Source organism: Thunnus thynnus, chromosome 21, assembly GCF_963924715.1.
Source record: "Thunnus thynnus chromosome 21, fThuThy2.1, whole genome shotgun sequence".
In the NCBI taxonomy this organism is placed as follows: Eukaryota; Metazoa; Chordata; class Actinopteri; order Scombriformes; family Scombridae; genus Thunnus; species Thunnus thynnus.
In genome coordinates this window covers 14,354,696-14,378,397 of record NC_089537.1, presented here as the reverse complement: position 1 = coordinate 14,378,397, position 23,702 = coordinate 14,354,696, and the positions used below count along the sequence as shown (strand labels likewise).

At 40.5% G+C, this 23,702-nt stretch overlaps 1 protein-coding gene across 1 annotated transcript in view; it reads left to right on the top strand.

Annotated features, from left to right (window-relative positions):
- LOC137173760 (junctophilin-1-like) overlaps positions 1 to 23,478 on the top strand; it is a 31,872-nt gene extending 8,394 nt beyond the window's left edge. The window contains exons 4-7 of the mRNA XM_067578830.1: positions 12,308 to 12,426; positions 19,779 to 20,500; positions 20,646 to 20,742; positions 20,931 to 23,478. Coding sequence (XP_067434931.1) covers positions 12,308 to 12,426; positions 19,779 to 20,500; positions 20,646 to 20,726 — 922 coding nt within the window. The 3' untranslated portion in view covers positions 20,727 to 20,742; positions 20,931 to 23,478. The remainder of the gene's footprint in view (positions 1 to 12,307; positions 12,427 to 19,778; positions 20,501 to 20,645; positions 20,743 to 20,930) is intronic.
- Positions 23,479 to 23,702: the final 224 nt, after the last annotated feature.

Genomic DNA, 23,702 nt, shown 5'->3' with positions numbered 1-23,702 from the left:
GCAAGGGAACAGAGAAAGTGTGTGCAGTAAGTGTGTTGCGTTCATGTCCAGGGGTGTTTGCTTATCACCTGCTGTGTGATGACCTCAGCCACTCACCACCTGCCCTTTTTAGAGAGAGTTATAGATCAGCCTGTGTTTCAACATGTGAACAAAATAATCCCAACACTCAGTACATCATGTTTTCCATCTCAGTGGCGATGACTTCTTCTGCTTCAAATAGGAGCAGAGGTGCAATTGGCTTAATTTTGTGTGTGTGTGTGTGTTTTTGATCTTAATGCAGGTGCCACCTCTTAAGTGGCGCCACACACCTTTCAAAAGCATGCCATATTTCCCCCTTTATGAAGTGACAAATTGTACAGTAGCAATGAGGCACGAAGCGTACAGTAACTGTAGGAAGTACTGCCAGCCGTCTGGATCACGAGTCAGAGTAAAGCGAGCCACATCATACAGTATATTTATCCCCCAACATGTACTGCTCAGTCTGTCTCATATTTATGGCGATGTGACGGTGTGAGCTAACACAACATTTATTGCTGACGGAATCAAATGCTTACACACACACACACACACACACACACACACACACACACACGAAATAACCAGCCACATGTGCCTCATATTATCTCTGTCAGTACCATTAATAACCAGAGTCATTGCCGGTTAGTACATATGAAAGAGCTATAAATAATGTAGCTGATGCAATGGCGCATGCATCATGAATTAGTTCAGCAATTTTCAAATGACCCATAGTGCAATCAAATTACAGCGTGTATTGTAGTCTTATTATGTACTTTACCATATTATTATTATATAAAGTCTTAGTTAGCAGCTTGAAAGACGATGATGAAAGAAACCATGGACACAGTTTAAAGAAGTGGTATAAGAGAAGGCAGATCCAAAATCCATCTGAGTCTTTAATGTCCTGTTATTGGCTGGATAACATTGGACAGAATCGTTATCTCAAAATGAATGAGGATATTTTCTAATGTTGATATGTTTCTAAAGGGGCAGTCCAATTATTTTAATAATACTCATCATGAGGAGTGCTACTCTGTCTGTGAAAACAGTTGTGCAGTATAATGTCTTCAATAAGTCTGAGGGGAGTTTTCTAAAGTCTGAAAAAATAATCCTCATGAACCCATTATCTCAAACTGTACTTGAGATTTAAGATTTACAACAGAAAGCCTGCATTACAAATAATACGTATATTAGAAATCAAAAGTCAGAATGACATAATCTCTGCTGCTTCGATTTCAACCTTTTTTTTTAACTGTGCTCTTGTGTCTCTCAACTTTACAGAAGTCCAATATTAAATCACTAGAATAAACCCTTAAACTCATGTTAAAAGTAATGAGTGGTGCACTATTGTTATGTATCACCTAAGACCAAACAAAAACTTTAATAACTTAATTTGGTAGTTTTTTTTATTACAGTTTGGTTGGAAACATTAAATTTGACAAAATAAATTTGGACAACAGCATCATGAGATCATATCACAGTAATGTGATTCCACTGTCGATAAATGATGTATATCGAATTATTGCTCAGCCTTATCTGTAACCATTCACGAACCACAAATACAGTTGAAAACAGATAACATAAACACACAAGATTGGATCTAACAATTTATTAGAGCATGTACCAAACAGAAGGGAGCAACCATGTACCAAACAGGTAGTTCCAGTTGATTCCTCATTGCGAAACATTTAAACGACTTGTACGGGCATGAGATATTATAGTACATCACTGAGAACAACCAAGTAGTAAATGCACATTACACATGCAGTATGATACTATAGTGTATTTCAGTAAATGAATGATGTAGAAATAAGTTGGATAAAGAAAAGATGAATACATTTTCAAAGTGAGAGTTAAAATCTATAAATAATCCACTTCCTTCTTAATATTTTCCCCCCTGGTGGGAGACAGTAGGAAGATAAGTGGAAAAAGAAGAATTTTGGCAGAAATCAATACAAAGCATCTCGGTCCAGAAACAGGAGTTTGCAATATATCCTGGATCCATGAAAAAAAAAAGATGTTGAGTACACACTGTATATACTGTATGTAGTAGAAGTCTTGGATAGACTAAATTTACTGACTTACACTGTATGAAAGCTTTGCTCCTGGGGGAGTAGAGGAGCATAGCCTGTGTGTGTGTGTAAATGTGAGTGGAGCGCTGGGCCGTGTCGACAGCAGTGCCGATAGGATTGGGTTTCAGCAACATGCCATTACACTGTGTGGCTGTGGCTTGTAATCTCTCTGAGAATGGCACATATTTCTGCAGCTTCTCAAGAAATACTGGGATGAGTCAGCCAGGCAGGCGGGCGGCCAAGCAGGTGGGCAGAGGAGGGGGGAGTCATGTGGAGTGAAAGGCTGTTGTTAACTCATGTAATGGTTCACCTGCATTCATTAAAAATTTAAAAGTACTCCTTGTACAGATGGTTTTGCCTACTCCACCATTTCCTCCACAATCTTTTCTTGACTTAGTTTATGAAGAATTTGCCACAAGATTGTATCTTCTCCATTATTAAACAGCTAATGTGATGAATTGCTTCCCTCTTGTAGTGTAACTTCCTGTCTCTGTGTTAATTGTGTATGTAACTGGGGTTAATGAGAGTCAGAGTCAGTGGAGTGAGTTAAATGATAAAAGATGCTTAGAAATAATGAGTGCAAGCAAACAGTGTTTCTGCTCAGTGAGCTAGATCTCTAAGGATTTCTGTGTGTGTGTGTGTGTGTGTGTGTGTGTGTGTGTGTTTGTGTGTGTGTGCTGTCCTCCTGAGAATTCCTTGTAACGTGACAAGATCTTTTATAAAAAAAATCTTGTTTGTCAATGTGCAGTCATGTCTAACTCTACACACCTGTTCAACAGCAGAGTCTATGATCAATGCTTCAGAAGTCTGCTGGTGAGGAAAATCCAGATAAAAGTCATTGATTTATAAGTGTATGACAATGATGTGATAATTCAGTTGAATGCTCTGCTTAAGGTGTTGCAACTCAAGATCAGGAAGATGTCGATTTAGTGAAGGTTATTGTTAGCAATGTGCTCTCACTGACAGCCCAAAATACTGTGCTTGACCTGCTCCAGAGGATCATCACTGGTAGGAAATTTAACTGTTAAGTCTTCAAAATAGTGTCAACAGTGTGTAGATTGTGACTGTGACAATGTGCTAGAGAGCCACAGCATGCTTTAAACCTTAAAATCAATTATTATTTTATCATTATTTTATTGTCAGTGAACGATAACATATAGCCAAAAAGTTAGCTATGTAGACTTTTGAATATATATTATACATTGGGGCCGGTGCTATGAATAACATCTTCCATCACAGTATTTGTAATTTCATATCTATGCTATATTGTGTGTTTATGTGTGTATATGTATACACTATATTTTATCCTTTATACTATATTGTGATGAACTACATTTTTAGAGTTTTTGCAGGACTGAATAGAACAAATCCAGGCAATTCCTCACATTGATGCAAAAATCCTAAAATTCAATAACCCTAACCCTACATACAGCAGATACAAAATCAATACCTGCAATGTATTTAAAATGCACAAATAAAGAATGGTAGCATCATGATGGTTAGCTGTAATAAATAAAAGTCTGTCATTTCAGTATGTGTCATCTGAAGCAACTCTTACAATCTGTCTGGGTTTTGCCTTGTGCCCTGCTAAATCTGTTCAGCCACTCTGATTGGCTAGCTAGGCCGCTTTCACTCCAGATGTTCACGGATTGGATTATGGAATTATCACTTCTCTTGTTGATTCAGGGTATTGCTTTTCCATATAGAACCCCTCCATGAAGCATGCAACCGCTCTTGTAATCACGTACATGGGCGTGTGCAGCCGTGTTCATGATGTAGGTTCATTAGGATGTGGTAGAATTGAATCGGTTTAACTGTAAACATGAATACACCCTGCAGTGAGAATATTCCATCTATCTCTGTCACTTTTTCATAATAATCTGGATTAAGTTATTGCAGTGATGCAACACCTGACCCAAATATCATTGAAGTTTTAAAAGAAGTCAGTTTGTTTCAAGATAATGACAATAATTTTTAAGAATGGTGCATTTTTAATGTCACTATCATTGCTGTTTTTAGTCATTTAAATAGCCATAAAACATAGATTGTGTAAGGATTGCATCACAATTTTTCAGCTGTGGGCAGATGTAACCTAATGCTTCTTTTGGCTTTGCAGTGAAGAGGAAATTGATGGTTGTGTGTATATTATTGTGTGTGTGTGTGTGTGTGTGTGCAGACAGTGGGGTGAATGGTGGCAGAAGATTGGAGGAGAGAGCACAGACCATAATTAAAACTATTCCTTAAGCTCAAGTGGTTGCCAGGCAATGTGACCTTTACTCACATAGGTTCAGCTTCGGATGTTGAGCCTTGTAGTTAAATGAGTTACACCATGGAGTGATTGTTTGTGTGTGTGTGTGTGTGTGTGTGTGTGTGTGTGTGTGTGTGTGTGTGTGTGTGTCTGTGTGTGTGTGTGCGCGTGTGTCTCTGTGTCTGTGTTGCCTTGTTTTTGCCAAGTTTACAGTATTTTCACTTTGCTAACTTGTATTTATCACATTTGCAAAATCCAAAATTGTTTCCCATATTGTGTTACATTGGTTCTGTTTGCCCATATGATAGTTAGTTTGCATGTGTGTGTGTGTGTGAGTGTGTGTGTGTGTGTCATGTGTATGTGTTTGCAAGGGCGTGCAAGATTATACCCATACAGTAGGCTGTAGTGTGGGTTTGTTCATTTGCAAATTCATTAATACAGGCCAGATGTCTGGTTGGACAGCTTGCTCAAGTGTCTCTGGTGGTTACCATGGATACTGCCTCACCGCCGTCATCATCGTGTCAGCTATTTGTTGATTTTCTTTATAAAGTAGCAGAGTGAAGAGGCGCTGTTCATTTAACATTGTGGGGGCTTTTTTTTCATCTTTGAAGGCATGTGCAACACTTCTGGTTCCAGTTGTAGATGCACAATAGATTCATGGGCTTTTATTATAGGCACAAATCTATGAAATAGCCTCAATATAATAATGCAAACAGTTCATAGATGTCCTTTTTTCCACACTTATTCCCTGAGCCCCAGTAGGCCTCATTATGGCATGTCTCAGTAATAGTCCTTTCAACTTATCATGTAGATTTGATGTGTGTGTGTGTGTGTGTGTGTGTGTGTGTGTGTGTGTGTGTGTGAGATTATATTAAAGTTAACGCAGTCATTTGCATGTGAGATACCTCATTTTTCCAAGGTGTTGGTCAAACGCGTTGGCATCTATCTATGTGCATTTGCATCTCTCTATATTTAGTTTGCATGTGTATGTTGTGTAATGTTCGGCATGTGACAGCATGTCTATGATTTGTATCTGCTGAGTCTTGTGTGTATGATTGTACATGACCTGTCAGCCATGCAAAATCCTATCCTGACGATCATCTTGAATTCTGAATATTGACTCAAGTGATATTTTTTAATACTTAATGTCTTCCTTAATTTAATTTTAGAGCCAAAACTATTAGTCAGTTTGTCAATTAGTCATTTGACAGAAAATAATAAAAAATAAACAACAATTTTGATGAGCTTTTAATCACCCAGCAAAAATGAAAAATATTAGGTTTAAATTTGAAAACTTTTGGGTTCTGGTAAAAAGATGGAAATTTTATGGGGATGCACCGATCAGACTTTTTTTCTCCCAATATTAATACCTCAACTCAGGGTGTCTGCAAATACCAAAGCCCAATCTAATACCAGTGCTCTCTTTTTCCCAAGTTTAAAATCTCTATAACTCTGTAAGGTGAGATAACATAAGGTCAGCAAATGCTATTGCACTAAAAAGTGAGTCAGCGGCTTTTCATGACTGAATGAATGTAACTGAAAAACTGAAGCAATTACATTCACAAAGAAACTGCATTTAGGTAGATTGGTCACATCCAACAGTCTGCGTAATGAGGTCAGTATCGGCACTGATCTGGTGGCTCGGTAGGGACATCCCAAGATTTTATATTTATATTATTTGATAAATCAGAAAAAAAATTGATAATGACAATTGTTAGTATTGTTGGTATGACTGGTGTGTCAGCTTTAATGGTTTTATGGCTGTTTCTTCATCTGTCCTGGCCTACACTGACTGACAAAAACTGGGGTGACACTAAAATCACATTCAACCTCCAAAAGTTACATCCAAATTTTTTCTGCAATATATAGTTTACCACCACCACCCCCTCCCCCCTCTATGTCATTAAGTGTATCAGCTGTGGCCATGTTTCACTAGCAGTGTTGACACAACAAGCACAGAACTGAGGTCTGAATCCCTGCTATTGCCCTTCACCAAAACCAGAGGGATCATCTCAGCAAGGGATTCTGTGTCACTCTCTCAACACACCCTTGAAGACTCATATCAGCACTTAGAGGAGAGCGTATCACAGCATGTACCACACAAACACATGCACGCATAGACCAGTCTATAGACCACTTTCCCAGAATGGGAAGTCTCAGACTTTTGGACCCTACTGTAGACGCACAGTATTTACCATAATACAGTAATTCAGTATGTGTTCAGTACTTCGTGCAAACAGAATCACACACTAAAATCCTGATGCTGAGACATCCACACAATCTCATACCTGTAACCATGTGTTTTTGGATGAAGGCCAAGTGAGGTCTCAGTGGAAGGTTCAGCACAGAGCTCCTAGAGTAGAGAACACCAGTGAGAGATTAGGTCTGTTTCTAATCCACAGCCCAAAATGTCAGTAGCGTTTGGGGATTTTTTTTTTTTTTTTTCATGTTTAATCAAAAGTGATTCTACTCATTCTTCTTCCCAGAAATGAAGTCTGTGTGTAGAAACTGATTTTCAATCTGTCTCTACCGCCCTAAACATGATAAATGCATTATTTGAGGGCACAGAATTTTATGATTGTTCAGGGACATAACATAACCCTGATAACTATGTTCGCTGCATTTCTTAAAGAAATAATTGAACATTCTTGCCAAGAGACTCAAAGATTGATCAATCATCTCATCCTACCCTTGGCAAGAAAGCATATAAATATATTTCCCATACGTAGTGCCATACATTTAGTTAGCTGCTTGTTTTTCCCCAAGGATTCTGTACAGATAGGCTTAATGACCAGTTTGTCTCCATCCTTTCTATTGTATTCTTTTCTTCTATCTGACAGCTCTATTCATTATGAGACATAGTCGTGTTTTTTTCCCTCCTTATTGTCCAACCTCCCTGCTCCCTGCCTTATGTTTTCACTGTTGCAAGTGTTTTTTTAATATTGTCACACCATGTTCCATTTATTCAAGGGCCTGTACTTGAATTGTATTGTATTGAATTGAATTGTGATTTTATGCTGCTGCTTGTCCTGCGGTGTCCTGTGTATTCTTATTTGCATACTATGCTATGCTGAGTTTTTTTATACATCCAAATCTTGCATGTTTAGGAGAAATATGAGGAAAAGAACATTCAGTTTCTGCATTCAGAGAGCATATTAGATTAGCTGATCTTAGAAAGTAATGCTGTGTTTTGAGCATGTACAGTATATCTCTACTTCTACTGAAAATAATAACGGAAAAGAAAGGAGAAAGAGAGAAAATGAGCACAAAGCCCCGGCCTGCCAAGCTATTAGGATGCCCTGACATCTAAAATGCTTCAAGTACAGTACATGGTATCTGGTAGACATGATCACACCCAAATATTCTCATTATACAGCACCACAGCTCTCTCTTCAGGATAAAGTTGGCTTATCTCATAATAACAGCCACTCCGTCTCCCATTTAAAGCCTCATTTACTGTAGCCATTGTCCCCACCGCTGCAGCCCCTGGTAATGTGAGCCCAGACCTCAGCCCAGGAATAATTCCTGAATAATTTCAGTCGGTTTTAGCTAACCACTAATGGTCTTAGTCATGCTTTAGTAATCCTGAATTAGCACCAGCCGGGAATTCAATAGCAGGACTGCACGGATGTAAGAGATATGTGCAGGGCAAGCAAAGTGCTAATTTGTTCAGACTTTCTGTTATGTTATGTGCCGCCGCTTTGGACCTAGGGACTGTTTGGGCAAGATATTTTCTTTTGATGTACAATATCCTTTCATAAGCACATTTGTAAACTCCAAGCAGGAGTTTACCCTTCCCAAAGGGCTCCTGAAATGTGACCCATGCTGTATAGTAGTAGCTTTCTCTTAGTCATTGGCGATGAAAGAGAGTGATGGAGTTTAAAGATAGACTTTTGAGTGCTGATGTTTACCACGGGCAAGGTCAAGACTCATCCTCTATCTTATTATATACTGTACCAGTCAGCATTCCAGTTACCATGCTTGGAACGGGGTGGGGAGGGGGACTGTGATGGAGAGAAGGAAGATGAGGAAAAGAGAAAGAAGCAAAAGGAGGGTGGAGGGGGCCGAGAGGGGATGGGGTAGAACTGTGTCAGCATATGTGAGATAGATTCCTCAAATAGGCCATAGCCTGGGGAGTGATGGACTGAAGCTTCACTCAGGGGAACGTGCACACAATCACGCATACATTCACACATACAGGGGCCACAGGAACAAGCATAAGAGATACACACATACCATATTCTGTGGGAGACTGAGGTATGTAAAACCTTAAAGGAGGATGTACCGTGCCGCATGGGAGCTCGGGTCTGAAACTTAACCCTACAGTAAAATTAGAGAAGCTGAGATGCATACCTCAGCAGTTCTAAATTCCCAGAAGTCTTTAGAGGGGCAATCTGTATATCTGTCGTGTTGTCTCACGCTCTCCCTGTCTCACTCTCTTACTCCCCTGATACTGTCTTTCTCTATTTTTTTTTTCATTTCTATATCTTTTCCTTTTCTCTGTGGTTTTTTTTTTTATCACCCTCATCCTCTCTGTATCTCAAACACACACACTTGCTCACAGACACACATTACACAGAGAGAAAGAGCATCCACCACAGCAGCTGCCAACACTGACTCAACACTTTTCACACAATTCATTTGTCACAGTAATAAAACAGCCATTGCTCTTGCCAGACCTTCATCAATAAAATCTCTCAAATGGTGTTTCAGTCTGAAAGGAGCTGCTTCAGAGTTTTGCTTCCATATACTCTTTGTCCAAATTTCTACAAACTGCTGTGTATGTGTTTGTGTGATATTTGCATTTGTGCCAGCAGGTGTGCAGTATGACTGTTTATGGTGTATGCCTGGGTGCACGTTGGATTCAAATACCTTGATTTGCTTGGACCCGACCCCGGCGCACAAGCAGTCAGTGGCGCCTGCAGAGCCCAAAACTAGACGTGAACAGGTGTTGCTTTATATTCAGAAGCAGATTGGCCTCAAGTAGGGCGGCTGCAGACTGTCTGACAAGTTATAGAACTTAAAACTTTTCCAAAGGTCAATTGTGAGCACGCATGCTGTTGTTTACCCAGACATTTTGCCTTGAATCTGTGCTCAAAAAGACAATGCTTTTGTCCTAAAAAAAATGTGTTTGGAAGATAAATTCTGGGGTCAATCACACTTAAAGCTGCTGTAACCAATATTTTTATATTGACAATTAATCAAACAGCTCATTGTGACAAACCTATAAAACTGCTTTTTCTCTTATAGCTCTATGAAGCATTTTATCATTTTTCAACTAATTGTTTTGGTTTTATGGGCCCAACTTAACTGTTTTGGTTCTGTCTCATTGTCCTTATCAGCCACGTCAGTATCTCTGATAATCCTCCAGTACCCTACCTGTCCTGCACCAAACAGCAGACAGACAAAGTTGGCAACTAGCTGGTGAACAGAGTGGAACATTTAGCAGCTAAAGATCCAGATATTTCCCTGAGGAGTTGGTGAAAACAAAGACAGAATTTAAGGGAGAGTGAATATTGGACTTGCATTCATCAGGTGTACACACACTCTGTCTGATTCCAAATGAATGCTAATGTTGGTCTGTGTCTGTGTTCACCATATCAAAGGAGGTAGTATGTCAGTGTTGTGTTTACAGCTTGTTTCACTGCCCCCAGGTGGACAAAAAAATAAATGAGAGCAGGTGTAACAGTCCATGCACTGTGAAAGGTGTTGGTGTTGTTCATTAATTAGATTAAAAATGTCTATAAGATCCTAACCAACACCTTTTCATCTCTCTGCTCCACATGCCCATGTTTTCTCGCCTTCCGTTTCACTCTCCTCTTGTCCCACTGCTCTATCACACCTCTACTCCCATCATTCTCTGCCTGTCACCTCCCACTACCAGACATCCTGTCTGGGAACAGTCTACATCGCTTCCTGTGTCTGCCCGTGACTTTATGCCCACTCTACCTAAAGGGAACTGTTAAGATCCTTAGGATATGTCATGGGCGTGCTGTATACATCCATGACACATTCATGCCTCCTTTCACTTGGCTGCACATTTCACACATTTCAGAAATAGACGCGTGCATGTCCTTGCGGTTGCATCTGTGGCAAGTGAATGTCTACAGTATACATGACAGTGGTGTGATGTAACCGGAATGCTTTAATGTCAGTTTTTAACAGTGAAGTGCTCTTGAGTAAGACCATGAAGCTACAGGATACCTGCTTTTAGCCACACCAGTGCAATTCCTACATGTTTGTACTCGAAGCAAGAGGCAAATCACTGCGTGTTATACTACTGTGTGTGACTGAGATGCTGTGAAATTCTTATATTTCGATCTGCAGCTGCAGCGGATAGTTTCCAGAGGCTGTGCTGTCCGTAAACACAGCCCTGACTGTGTCCTTTGTCTCTGGGTGCTGCGTGGACTTATTTCTGGAGAGGAAACGGACCGTCTCTCCCACCAGCATATGGCTCCTCATGCATTTTAATATCTCACTGTCCTAGCCCGTCAAAAACAGGACAGCCCAGAGTCCAAGGACAGAAAAGAAGTCTGAAATAGAGACATCTGTCCGTTGGGGTCACTCTGACAGAAAGACAGGGAGGGAGGGAAGAGGGAGGGAGGGAGGGATGCGGGGGGTTGACAGGATGCAGCATCAATAGACGAATGAAGGAGGATCGAAAAAAGCAGGAGCATTGATTGAAAGAGAGACGGAATGGTGAAAGAAAGAGGGAGAGGAAGATGGATGAGTAGGGTTAAGCAGGGCAGCAGGCACAGCTGTCAATACTTACAGTGATACTTGGACAGTCCATCTGCATCCTCGCATTCCATATTGCACTGTCATGTATTGTGTGAGCATTTACTGTGAGGGTTCCACTCATACAGTATCTGTTCATATAGTAAGTCACTAATCCATCGGCTTTAACTGATGCATTGCATGTTGTTGCATAATTAGGTCTTTTTTTTTTATAGGGAATCTAGTGGTAGCAGAGGGATACGACCTCTCTACCGAGAGCATACATATATGTTCTCCATCAGTCATGGCTCTGAGTATTCGTGTGTTGTTCTTGTGTACTCTCTCAGTCGAGTTTTCAAGGGATTTGTTAAGCAGGTCACCCCCCAGCCTCTGTCTGTCTCACCATGGTACGCTCCCATAATACCTCTGAGTGCTAATGCTAAGCTCACATTGATCCCGAAACGTATTACTCTTCTGCCTTTTGGTTTTTGAGCATCACTACAGTAGAGGTGGATGCATGCTTCATGTTTGCATGCTCTGGAATAGGTGATGGTTTTAGCTTTAGACTTTGCTGCTGTTTGGCTGCATTTTTTTCTCTTCTTTTTTTTTTTTGATTCTCTCTGTAGATGGTCATTCATAGAGGAGAATTAAAAAGTGAGACCTACCATGAATGCATACATTTTGGTTTAGACAGGCTTGAAATTTTGTGAAAATGATATAGTATGTATCATATCATATGTACTTGTGTGTGTGTGTGTGAGTGGGGGACGCTTTGGGCAGCACTCCCATGTGGTCCAGCGGCAGCGCAGTGCTCCAGACTGGATTAAGGTCTTGCTTGGATGTGGCTGAGTTCCATTTGGAGAATCAGGATTTGGATTTGAGATATAGAAGCACAAGGGGAGGTGTTATGTTATCCCCAAGAGGGACAAGCCGAGTGATACAGCTCAAAGATGAGGAAAGAAGCAGAGGGATGGATGGGCATCGAGGAGGAGCAAGATGCAAGATAGAGAAAAAGATAGTATAGGGAAGCTGTTGGGTCAGTCCTGATGGTGAGGAGGAGTGTTATGGACACAGACCAATGATTTTGATTTATAATATGAAAATGTAAAATGTGTGTTTGCGTTTCTATGTAGTTACACTACTGTACACGTGTGGAGCAACAGGCATCAACCACCCTTCAGCTGTATGCTTTACTGTATGTCTTTACATCTGAGTTACAGTGCAAAACTAATGTTTCTCTTCGTTTCTCCAGAACGGCTCATGCCAGGACAAAAAGTGAGGCTGCAGACCAAGCTGCCATCTCTGCTGTGCACGACTCTGAAATTGCCAGGGCGGTTGCCAGGGAGCTCTCCCCCAACTTCTACCAACCAGGTAACTCTTAAGAGCAAACTTCCATACACAACACATGTGTAAAGCATGGCCCTAGTGGCGAAGTGTGGGTATCACACAGCCTTAGCAGGGATTGGTGTCCCTCTATGCGAGTCTCTCTAGATCCATTCCTACTGTCTGAATGAGAAAGAGAAAGACTACAAGTGCACTGAACGGTTGAGGAGGTCAGATGTGTTCATTCCACCTGAAATACAATACTTGGACTATTTCAAGTGGCAAAATTTACATGAATGTGCTCCTAGCTATGCATGTAAGCATGCTTTTAGACAAGGTTTTCAGAAATTTCAGACAAGACTTACTTAATGATGAAGTTGCAGTCCTTTCTAAGACTTTTGCAGGGGCCTGACAGGGGGCTTTAACACATGAGTGGTTCACCCGGCCAAGCTATTCCAGCCCCCCTCAGCACCATACTCAAGAAACAAATTTGTCCATTCCTCCTGTGTCTTTGGGAATTGGGTAACTGGTGAGAGGTTGGGTACTTTGTATGAATAATAGTGTTTGCACAGTTTTAGAGCTGTTTACACAGGCTGTGTCTGAGTCAGTAATGAGCTTGTTCTGGGCGCACAAAAGTGTAGGGTTCGGTGTTCCAGGACTGTAATCGAAGACTAGAGGTATTGAGGATGATTTCTAACACCACAATGGAGGACTGTGTGAGTGCTTAGACAAAGCAGAGCCTGCTAGAAGCAGGGTACTGTATTCTGGATGGAAGCCTTGTCTTTGCTCTCAAAGGCCTGTTGTAACAGCTCGGAAATACGTGCTAAAATTTGCAGCCATAAACTCTGCCAAAAAAAAAGTGCGAAAAGCAGAATGTTTTCTGTTCTTTTAATGGTGTCCTGTCAGATAATATCACACTAGTGCTTTAGTGGAGGGTAGAGATGGCTTACAGGTATATGACTGCTGGTCAAGAAAACGAAAAGGGCTCCTGCTGTTAATACCAAGCTGTTCTCATCTTTCCTCTGCCAGGTGGTTTAACAGGCATACTGCCATACTATACAGTAGCACACAGCGTTGGGTGTCGACTCAACTCTGTTTAGTTCATTTACAAGGTAAGCTGAGTTTTACAAGGCAACGCCGGACATATAATAATAGTGAGGGGTAGAGATCCTTTTTTGTCAAAGAGCTTGTACTTCAGGTGGAGTCAGAGGTGGAACGCAAGGCCACAGAGAGGGCAACATCAGACAAGGATCTATTAAAAGTATTTTTTAATTATGCATTGCCTTATTTTTCCATTCTGGGTTAGTTCTGGTATTTTTTTTAGATGAATGGGTTTAGACCATTGTTTCATCTTTGATTACTTACTTTTTACATGTAACATTTGAAGAAATAAGATTGCAGATTTTGTAAGAAAGCAAACTCATTTGGATGCACAGGTTCTATTAATATATATATAATAATATTCTATTAAAATGCTTGAATATTGAAAAGCATTAAAGCCATGTACATGTGTTTATTTTTATTTACAACATATAAGAGCGAGGCTGGCCTCATCCACTGTGTGTAATATTTTTATGCCTATGAGCAAGCCGACCTTGGGCCTTTGCCAGAAGCTACCACAAAATAGTGGGTGACAAATAGATTGACAATGGGACCTATTCAAGTATGTCCCTTCACTAAGCCACAGAAACGGTCCACTCGGGCCAGAGCCATCCTTCGGCTTGTTTGTGTTGTGGAAACCGGTGGTCATGCTTGGCAGGCCGGATGATCTCCGGGTTCACAAGTCTGTGCTGAGAGTGTCCTTGCCTTATAAGTCAGATCATGAATGAGAGAGTGGCTGATGTCATAATAATGTGCAGTGCAGAGCGACATCTGAGCTGCAGCGTTTAAACATTCAGTTACGTAAGCATGTGTGGTAAGTCCAGCCAAAAGCCAGACAGGCACCTGCAAAAAGCCAAACCTCATTTTTTCCATATATTAGTTTTATTATTCGTTTATGAAAGTCTTAGTCTTGTATTATATAAGTCACATTCTCCAAGAGCAGAGTAGTTTCAGGAATCAAGAATGGCCTGGTTTGTTTGTTGTTGGTTCGCGGTTTGTCCTTTGGCAGGTTATATCGTGTTTGAGTGTAAACGAGCTCCCCCATTCACAGCTTCCTGGCAAAATGAACAACACTGGAGTTAACCTTAAAGAAAAAATAAGCTATGTCCTGTTGACAAATGTACTAAGTCAGTGTAGAATTTATATTTCCTTTCATGATGACATTTTCCTTCCTAATGTTACAGTAGGACAACGCTTTTAAAAATGAGGCAATGTCTGCTGCATTAAAAGGAACTTGTTTGACTTTCCCAAACTAATCTGCTTTGCTTCCTCAATGTCTACCTTTACAGTGGAAATATTCTCACTTACCCTTATCTCTCAGCTTCTAATACGTCCTCTAGGGTAACAACTAGGGGTCTAAACCCCTTGTTGTTTGTAATTGGCATTTCAGACTCATAGCAGATTATCACCCAGATTGGGAGTGTGCACTTCAAAAGGGAAGAGAGGGTCACAGGGAACAGGACCCTGACCTTTATGATTGGTTCACACACAGCACCCTGGAGGGGAGCAGCGAGGGTTAGCTGGGCGTGGCCCGTGGCATGACGTTAATTGGGCTATATTTGTCGCCGATGTGTGCTCACTGGGGTCTAATGGAGACATAGCTGAAATCCTTATCCACTGAGAGGACCTCGGCCCCGCACTCACCCCACTCCGGGGCTGACGCAGAGCAGCTGTCCCTTCCTTCAGATGGTCACTGATGGGGGTTGGGGGGCCCAGCAGGGATCCCGCTCCGCCCTGTTTGACCCAGTCAAGGTACACTCAGACCAGGTGGAACCATAAAAGCCTGGATCTGTCAGGACCAAAAACTAGACATGAGCAGGTGCTGCTTTATATTCATAGCAGCAGTTGGAGAAAGTTTCAGGACAGTAGTTCCACTGAAGTTTATAGTTATTCTGCAACTTCTTATGACTTTCAAAGATACACCATATAAACTATATAAAGTCCTTTTTCAAACAACTTTGGTGAATTTTCAAAAACATTTCTTATCATGGAAATAGCAGTAATTTTTTATGTTTTTAAGAGTAAGTAAAGGTAGATAGAGCATTATATAATTGTGATGATATGTCACTGATATTCAAGATAGAAGTAACTCAAGTCCACTCTTCTCCATCAATCACATGTCAGTGCATATAAACATGAGCTCTTCCAGGTTCTCCTTTGCATGTGGCCACTTACAAACAAAGCACAGCAAAAACCAGGAAGCTCAGACAAAGAAGAATTGTTTATTTGCATGTGGGAGCAAATGTATATGTGTGCATGCATGAATATATGTGTGTGTGTGTGTGTGTGTGTGTGTGTGTGTGTGTGTGTGTGTGTGTGTGTGTGTGTGTGTGTATGTATGTAACAGTAGTGGATGTAATCTGGCCTCACAATGACAGCTCCCCCTGCCCATCTGCCAGTGTTGCGTAGGAGGAAGAAAGAGAAAATCTAAAAAGCTACAAATTGAGTCATGAATCTTAAATATAACAGTGAAGAGAACATGCTGAGACCACAGCCCACAGAACAGACTAATACATATATAATACAGTATATCAATATTAGAATGTTAAAATGTAATTTCAGTAACAAAAGCTAACCAAATGCATCAACAACAAAGAAAACAAACAAGGAAAATGCCTTTCACTACCAGTTGAAAGACGTGTTATTATATTTGACATATACACACAATGAACCACTTAAGCAAACAGGTTGCCTTAGGAAATATTTATTTCCGTCTTTGTTGACAGCTCTGTGCATCTGACAAGGATGTAAAAGCAGGCAAGACTTATCATAATTCATATTGCAGCAACAGCCTTGAGTCTTTGCTTGTCAGCCAGAAATGGTGGATGCCCTTTCAACTCTCTGGTTTATAACACTAGATTATAAACTACTGTCCCCTATGAATCTTCTGCTGAACCAATCATAACCACACATGCAGTACTGTACTCCTTTCCGCCCCTATACACGCCTACATAAATCCATGCATGCACATACACATACCCAGGCCTCACTGAGGCTTCCTCTCATTACTGCTGTTCATCTCATATTAAGGTCAGCAGGGGTTAGGCTGGGTCTTACGCAGCCGATCCGTTGTGTTTTGTGCGAGTAAACGATTGTGTGCGTGTGTGTCAGCGCGTGTGTTTTGCCAAGAGTGCACTGGAGCAGAAAATGTGCCGTGGATTAACATGAACAGAACTGGCAACCACAGCTTAAACAAAAGCTTGTATTCTAATAACGTCAAAGAGACAATGATGAAGTTAGAAAGAAAATACACTGTACGTATTACAGTTGGGGGGTTGAGTTTTGTTGACTTTTTTTTATTGGTCATGAGTAATATCATGGCCTATTTTAATGACCCTCTTTGGAAGGCTGCAGACTCAGTCCAGTTGATCAATCTGCAGATGAAAGAAACACCACAGCCATTTGGGTAATTGAGTCCCATGTTTCTGCTGGCCTGGCAGGATTCCTTGGTGGAGCACTTCTAATAAATCTTCACTCACTCGTCACAAGAGAGGATCAACACATGCTAAAATATCCACAAATTAACCACATGATAAATCAACTAATATGGCAGAACATGCTGAAATGCTCAAAGACTTAATTGACTTCATGAATTCTGGGGGTTTGTGAAATTTAAAATGGCTATAGAAGTGTAGTGGAAGTCGTTTTTACTGACTGCAGGTGCTGCACTTCTAGTAAGCGTGAGGCTGGGGTCATTTTAGTGCCGAGAACCACTCAAAAAATGCCTGGAACCCCCTTCAGAGGAATCTGTCCCCACACAGCGAGAAACTGCTCAGGCCCGCCCACGAAGCCCTAACTCTTATTGAGTTATGGTGTGAAATTAAGCTCGGCAGATATATTAAGCCCCACAGATGTTCAAATGTGCCCCGGCTCTTTGTAGTGGGTCTTATTGGTTGTGGCAGTTATGAAACAAATTAGGAATGCCATGCAGCTGAAAAATACTTTGGGCTTATGAGTACTGAGACCTAAAAGATTCCACAATAAGGCCATTTATGCTGATATGGGATTCCTTCTGGATTTGATGTTAGCATAATTGTTCCATCCTAACGACTCAATACTGAATGCACCATCAAGAAACACATTAGAAACAGATCACCTTACACTCTCTGAGTATAAATTATGGTTTAATGTCTTAGTATGAGCAAGTGATCTGGTAGGGTTGAACAAAAACAACCAAAACAGTTCAGGGTTAAAGCTCAGTAAGCTGCCTTCATAATTATTCCTCCTATATACCTATAATATATTAAACCTCTTATTTCTAGATCTCTTTTTTTCCATTTCAAATTGGTATTGGCTATATCAAATTGGCTATATGGGATGCGGAGGATCCTTTTCTGCTCATACCATCTGATGTTCTTCAAACAAAGCAGCATTGTCCCTGTCTTAGTCACCCTGACACAGTCTAATTTAGGCGAAACAGAGAAAAAAACAGGCAAACAAAGAGCCTGATGTCTCTAATAAATATTAATTCAGTATGGAACAAAAGAGACCGATAAAGTGTGAATTTTCCCACGTGCAAAAAGGCATTTACATTCAGATTCAGGTTTTATTGTCCACACATTTAAGGACATAATGTCCGTAATGAAAATCCAAAACACATATATAATCAAAAGAGGAGTGCGCACTCAGTCTCGATGCGGTAAAGAGTAGTGCCATTGTACTGCTACCACTAACCCAGGACCTCAGTCCATAAACTCCTGGTGGAGAGAAAGGAAGTAGATTGCAGTATCACAAATTGTTGTGCGGATCAAAGCACAAAATGGAAAAAAAGAGGCATCATTGCACCTTAGGGTCGAGTCTCTTTATCTATACAGCCGTGTTGGTTGGATTAGATGAGAATTAATGTGACAAGGGCCTTTCCAGGAAAACAACATGCTGATAAAAGAGAATGACTGATGATAAAGATGAGTCTGCAGAGGAGGCTTCCTTTGTGAAATGGCGTTTGTGACCCTGCATTAATGAGTCTATTTCTCTCTGTCTCTCTCTCTGCCTCAGAATGATTGCATATATAATGTTGATTCATGAATATTTGATTTGAAAGTTTAACTATGCTTAGGGGCAGCTCTGGTTTAAATCTAGCTCGCAGTGAAGCTCTCTGATGAGGCAGGAGTAGATAGATAAGAGTGCTTTGTTCTCTTAATCTGGGTTCTTGGACAGTGACTGGATCTGAAATTTCAGAATAGAACTAGAGTTGGTAATCTCTTGAGTCATCATTGAACTATGTCTGAACCTCAGATAATGGGGTATTTAAATGTTGTTGGGCCTTTGTATAATACTCTCAGTATGTGAGCAAGGAAGGTGTTAGACCCAGTTTGCGGCTCTAATGATGTTACATTTGTTGCAGAGTTAAGAACTGGTTCTTCTGAAGGGTAAATCCCTGGTGTTTTTGAACAAGACTAAGGCTGTGCCCGAAATCACTCACTCATTCACTCGTTTACTACTCCCTATATGATAGACATTCAGTAGTTTACTGAAACTGAGATTGAGCCATTTTGCACAGATACTGACAGCTGTAGTGTCACATAACAGTTGTTTTTTGCGGTATTTCTATAACATTGGGGGCGCTATAGTGGATACATTTACACACTCTAGTTAGGCCCAGCAGTGCTTTGAGTTAAATGGTAACATCATAATACTAACATGCTCACAATGACATAGCTAACATTCTGATGTTTAGCAGGTATAATGTTGTCCATGCTCACCATTTTATCTTAGCGTATTAGCATGCTAACAGTTGCTAATTAGCACTAAACACAAAGTACAGCTGAGACTGATGGGAATATGTTATTGTTTTCGCAGGTATTTGGTCATAAACTAAAGTACTGGACAATTTAAAATCACAAAAGACAACTTTTTTTGTTTTCTTTTTCTGTTGAGGATTTTTGTGTTGTTTTGCTAAAAAACAAAAATGTCAACTTCATGGTGGTGCTAGAGGAAAGGTCAGGGGATGACCAAATTCAGAACAGCCTCATTCTCTGTGGACCACTTAAGTTCAGTACCAAATTTCATGGCAATTCATCCAATACAGTAGTTGTTGATTTATTTTAGAAAACACATATAGCTATTTTTTATTGTGAAAGACTCACCTGTACATAAATTATCATCATCATTATCATTTAAACCTTTTCCTAAGCTGCAACAAAACCAAACAAGTAAACAGGAATGAAATATCTATCTAATATCTATGTAATGACTATACTTGAGAGGTACAAACTGGGGAGAGGCAGGTGTACAGGTGTGTGTGTGTGTATCTATGGATTATCTATAATGTTAATGTGTCACCTCTCTCACCTCTGCAGGACCTGACTACCTAAAACAACAATTAAAGGAGCCTGTAGAGATTAAAGAGGTCCCAGTTGAAAAGAAGGACAGATCCCCGAGAGATTCTCCCCACTTTTACCGCAAAGGTACCACTCCTCCCCACTCCCCTGTGACCAGTCATGGAGCTTCACCTCCCCCCTCGCCTCACTCCAGCAAAAAGAAAGGTCATCTTGCCAACAGCACCAGCCGCAAAACCAGCAAAGAAGAAAAACCTTCCCGCAAGATAAGCAAAGAAGAGAAGTCAAGTCATAAATCTAGCAAGGAAGAAAGGTCTAGCAGGAAGCTGAGTAAAGAGGAGAAGCTGTCCTTCACTGATGGGCCCAAAGGTTCTCAAATGCACATTGAGGCTCCACCTAAACCCGCTAAAGCTCAGCAGTCTGCAACTCCTCCTCAGCCTCCTGCAATTCCAGTCAATGGCCAGCTCCACACTGAATACCACAGCTACTACGTCAAGGCCCCTACAAGAGCCCCTCCACCCCCAGACCCTGAGGTAGATCCAGAGGAAGAGCCTAGTGTTCTGGAGTTAGCACGTATGCCCCCACAACCGCCCAAGTCGTTCGGTACCCCCACTCCTAAGCCACCCTCCTTACGGGAGAGCAAGAGCGACCCGAAACTCAGGAAGCAGGATTCCCTAAAGCCAAAGAGCCTCGCAGATACAAAGAAAGCCAGTATGGAGATTGCAGATAGCACGGAAGATACAGTAAGTGTCAATGTCAGGGTAGGAAAAGGTGTTTTTCAGTGCTGCTTACTTCTTTAATTCAAATAGTTTTAATAACCATAGGAAGAACATTTGATGTTGATTGTTATGTGATATCTGATCTTTGTCATAATGTTATTTTTTGCAGGGTCCTAACTCGATCCTTGTTGCTATGGTAATGCTGTTGAATATTGGCCTTGCAATTATATTTGTCCATTTCCTGACATGATGATGCTGTTTCTCAGGTAAGTTCATGTCCCTAGATACTTTTACTCTTTACTCAAAAATGAACAAGGAGCACATGAATGAATGTATTTCTTCAAATGACTCTGCCCTTTTTACTCTTGTGTGTCCTGTGTGTGTGCGCAACAATCTCTGTCTGAAAAGTGACGCGCAGCCAATTAAATCCAAACAAAATCGTTTCATATTGCAGTGAAACCATGGCAACCAGTACAGTTGCAACGCCGGCCTTGAAAACAGAAAATGGCGCCAGTGAGACACGGGGGCAGCTGTAGGTGTTTAGGAATCAGCATGACACCGAAGAGAATCAGGAGGAAGGCATCACTACCAACAACCTGTCATTGGGCCTTCTTGAGGCCAGCCCCGTGAATTAGCATTCCTCTGGCTTCTCTAAAAGCTGAGGGGAAATGTTGTGTCTAGTGAGATTTAAAAAAAAAAAAAGTTTAAAAATGCAACCAATCATACAAAGTAGTAAAAAAAAAAGAAGTAATTGAAACCCACATGTTTGCTGATCCAAGCACTGGTCTCTGTAGCCCACTCCCACAGCTCTGGCAGAGATAGCAGTGGGCTGACGGACTTTGCTGGACAAGAGTGGAGATGCACTTTTAGATGATGGGAGCAAACAGCTGCCTTTCTATTTTGCCATCTGACGTTTTGATGGGGAGATGTGAGCCCGGGGGCCGGGGGGGTACAGTCGCAGTGGGAGCATGCTCGAGTGTTCGGAGCGTTTTCTGGGGTTCACACCACTGTTGCAACAGGAAACTGGGCACGACCGTCGCCAGCAGTCAGTGCTAGCACAGTCACTAGCCAGTCTTACTCTGTTAACCCAAACATCACCGCAGCTTTCTCGAGCTCCGTCAATTGTAACCCAGGATACACTGCTTTGAAACACTCCCCGTGCATGGTACAGTTTTAACATTTTGTTTTTGTTTGTTTTATTGTAGTTTCTTTTTGTTCATTGTTCTCTGAATGTTGGTTACCTGCAGTCATACACTTGTAGTTGAAAATGAAAATTTCCTCTCTTCTCAGAATGAGTAAATAAATTTGTTTTCCCTTTTATTTTTGAAATATTACTCATTTCTAACAATTGAGTTGTAATTTGACATTACACATTCATGTTACTGAAAGTGCAATATGTTTTATTTTTTCAAAAAGAAAGCTTATAGTATATTTTGCCAAATTGTACCATAATAAAAATCCTATGTGTCATTTATTTTGTCAAACTCTCATAATTTGAATAGACTGGATTGAAAAGAGAGCGTTGTTTGACAGCTGGTATTATATTTAAGAAGGAGGTTCATACTTTAAAAGCCAGCTATCTCTGTGAGAGTGAAGTAACAAATGTCTTATGTTATTTATTAAATCAGAAGTAAATTTATCACATTGTATTGCAACACATGCCTAGACCATTTTGCTTGAATTCCTTCATTGTAGTCTCTTCTTTCATTGTTTCAATATACAACTAAGATGCAATGACGCAGTTCACACAGCTGCTTCTGTAGGCCTGACAGTGCTTGCATGCCTATGCGACTGGATCTAAACAGTCTTTTGGACAGTGGAAGTCGGTATTGAATTTTTTCAGGTTGAGGCCATGGGGAATGTGGCACCAGGGGAAAAGGAGAGATGCCTTTAAAAGTCTTTAACAGTACTACTGTTTACCTCAGAAAAAGATGAGGAAGGGGGGTGGGAGGGGGGAGGGAAAGAGATGCCATCCTTGTCTTAATTTTGTCGTGTGGGGGGCGGGAGGGGATACTCTGACTGTTGTCATCACCTGAATCATGCTTTCAACTTGCCTCATTGTAGCTGTTTGTAGTCTTTGTTGCAGGTATGGCATGAGTTTCTTTGATTTTAAAAGTGGTTATTTATATGGTTGACTTTTACTGTCATCCCTACGAATTATTTATTCATTGTACAACTGATGGTGTATGTATTTATGAACATTGGTCATCATAAAAAGGGCTTTAATATGGCTAAGTTTTCATTGCTGCAATTCAGTTTTGAAGTTCAACTTGACTATACAGTATTGTCTGTTATAAAATGTGCAGCAGATTACATTTGGAGAATGATTCAGCGGCTTAAATGTTTGCAAACCGTCCATATAACTACTGGAAAGCTAACTACTGAAATCTATTCAAAACTGACAATAAAAGCAGAACAAGAAACAATGTGATGCAGCCAGCTGCCATCAGACTGAACAACATAAAATATTACTCTTCATCCTTTCTTTATTACGCCCTCTTTTTTTTGTTTTATCTGTCTTCACATGCTGCATGGTGAAGACTGGAGTTTTGGAGGGTTTAACAGAACAGCCTGTTTATGGGATATTTTTTGAAATGCAACATTGCATGTTGGAGACATTTATATACAGATTATTATATACTATTTGTAAGGATTTTTACAGAGCACAATCCAGAATCTGGTATGAGTTGGTATTTTTCTAACAATTTGCACACCTGTATTTTGACAATGAATATAACTTGTTTGTAATTGGTAATGTAATGCACATATGATAATGTTTGACAGTGGAGAAAAAAATGCTTTATTTCTAATTGGTTGTACTGTATGTACCATTTGGGGATGTGGAAGGCAGATGTACTTGTTTGAGTATTTTAAGAAATAACGCGTAACTGCGGGAGACTTTTGATATCTCAAGGTTCATGTTACCCCACTGATTTGTGCAAAGTCTTTGGAGATGAAGTTACGTGTATAACAATAAAGATGTTATGCCTTGTTAAACAAGATTTTGCTTTCCTCTGATATCTTTGATACCCTTACACCAACACACATCATAACTTTCAACTGTTTTTTTTTTCATATATAAAAAAAACTCAAAGATGGATTTGAATTGATGGATGCAAAGATTTCCACTTATAAGTCTTATAAGGATGTTTTAAATTCCACTCTCATGTTTACTTCCATGTATCTCCACAGTTCATAATCTCATCTGTGCGTAGCCTCGTTGCAA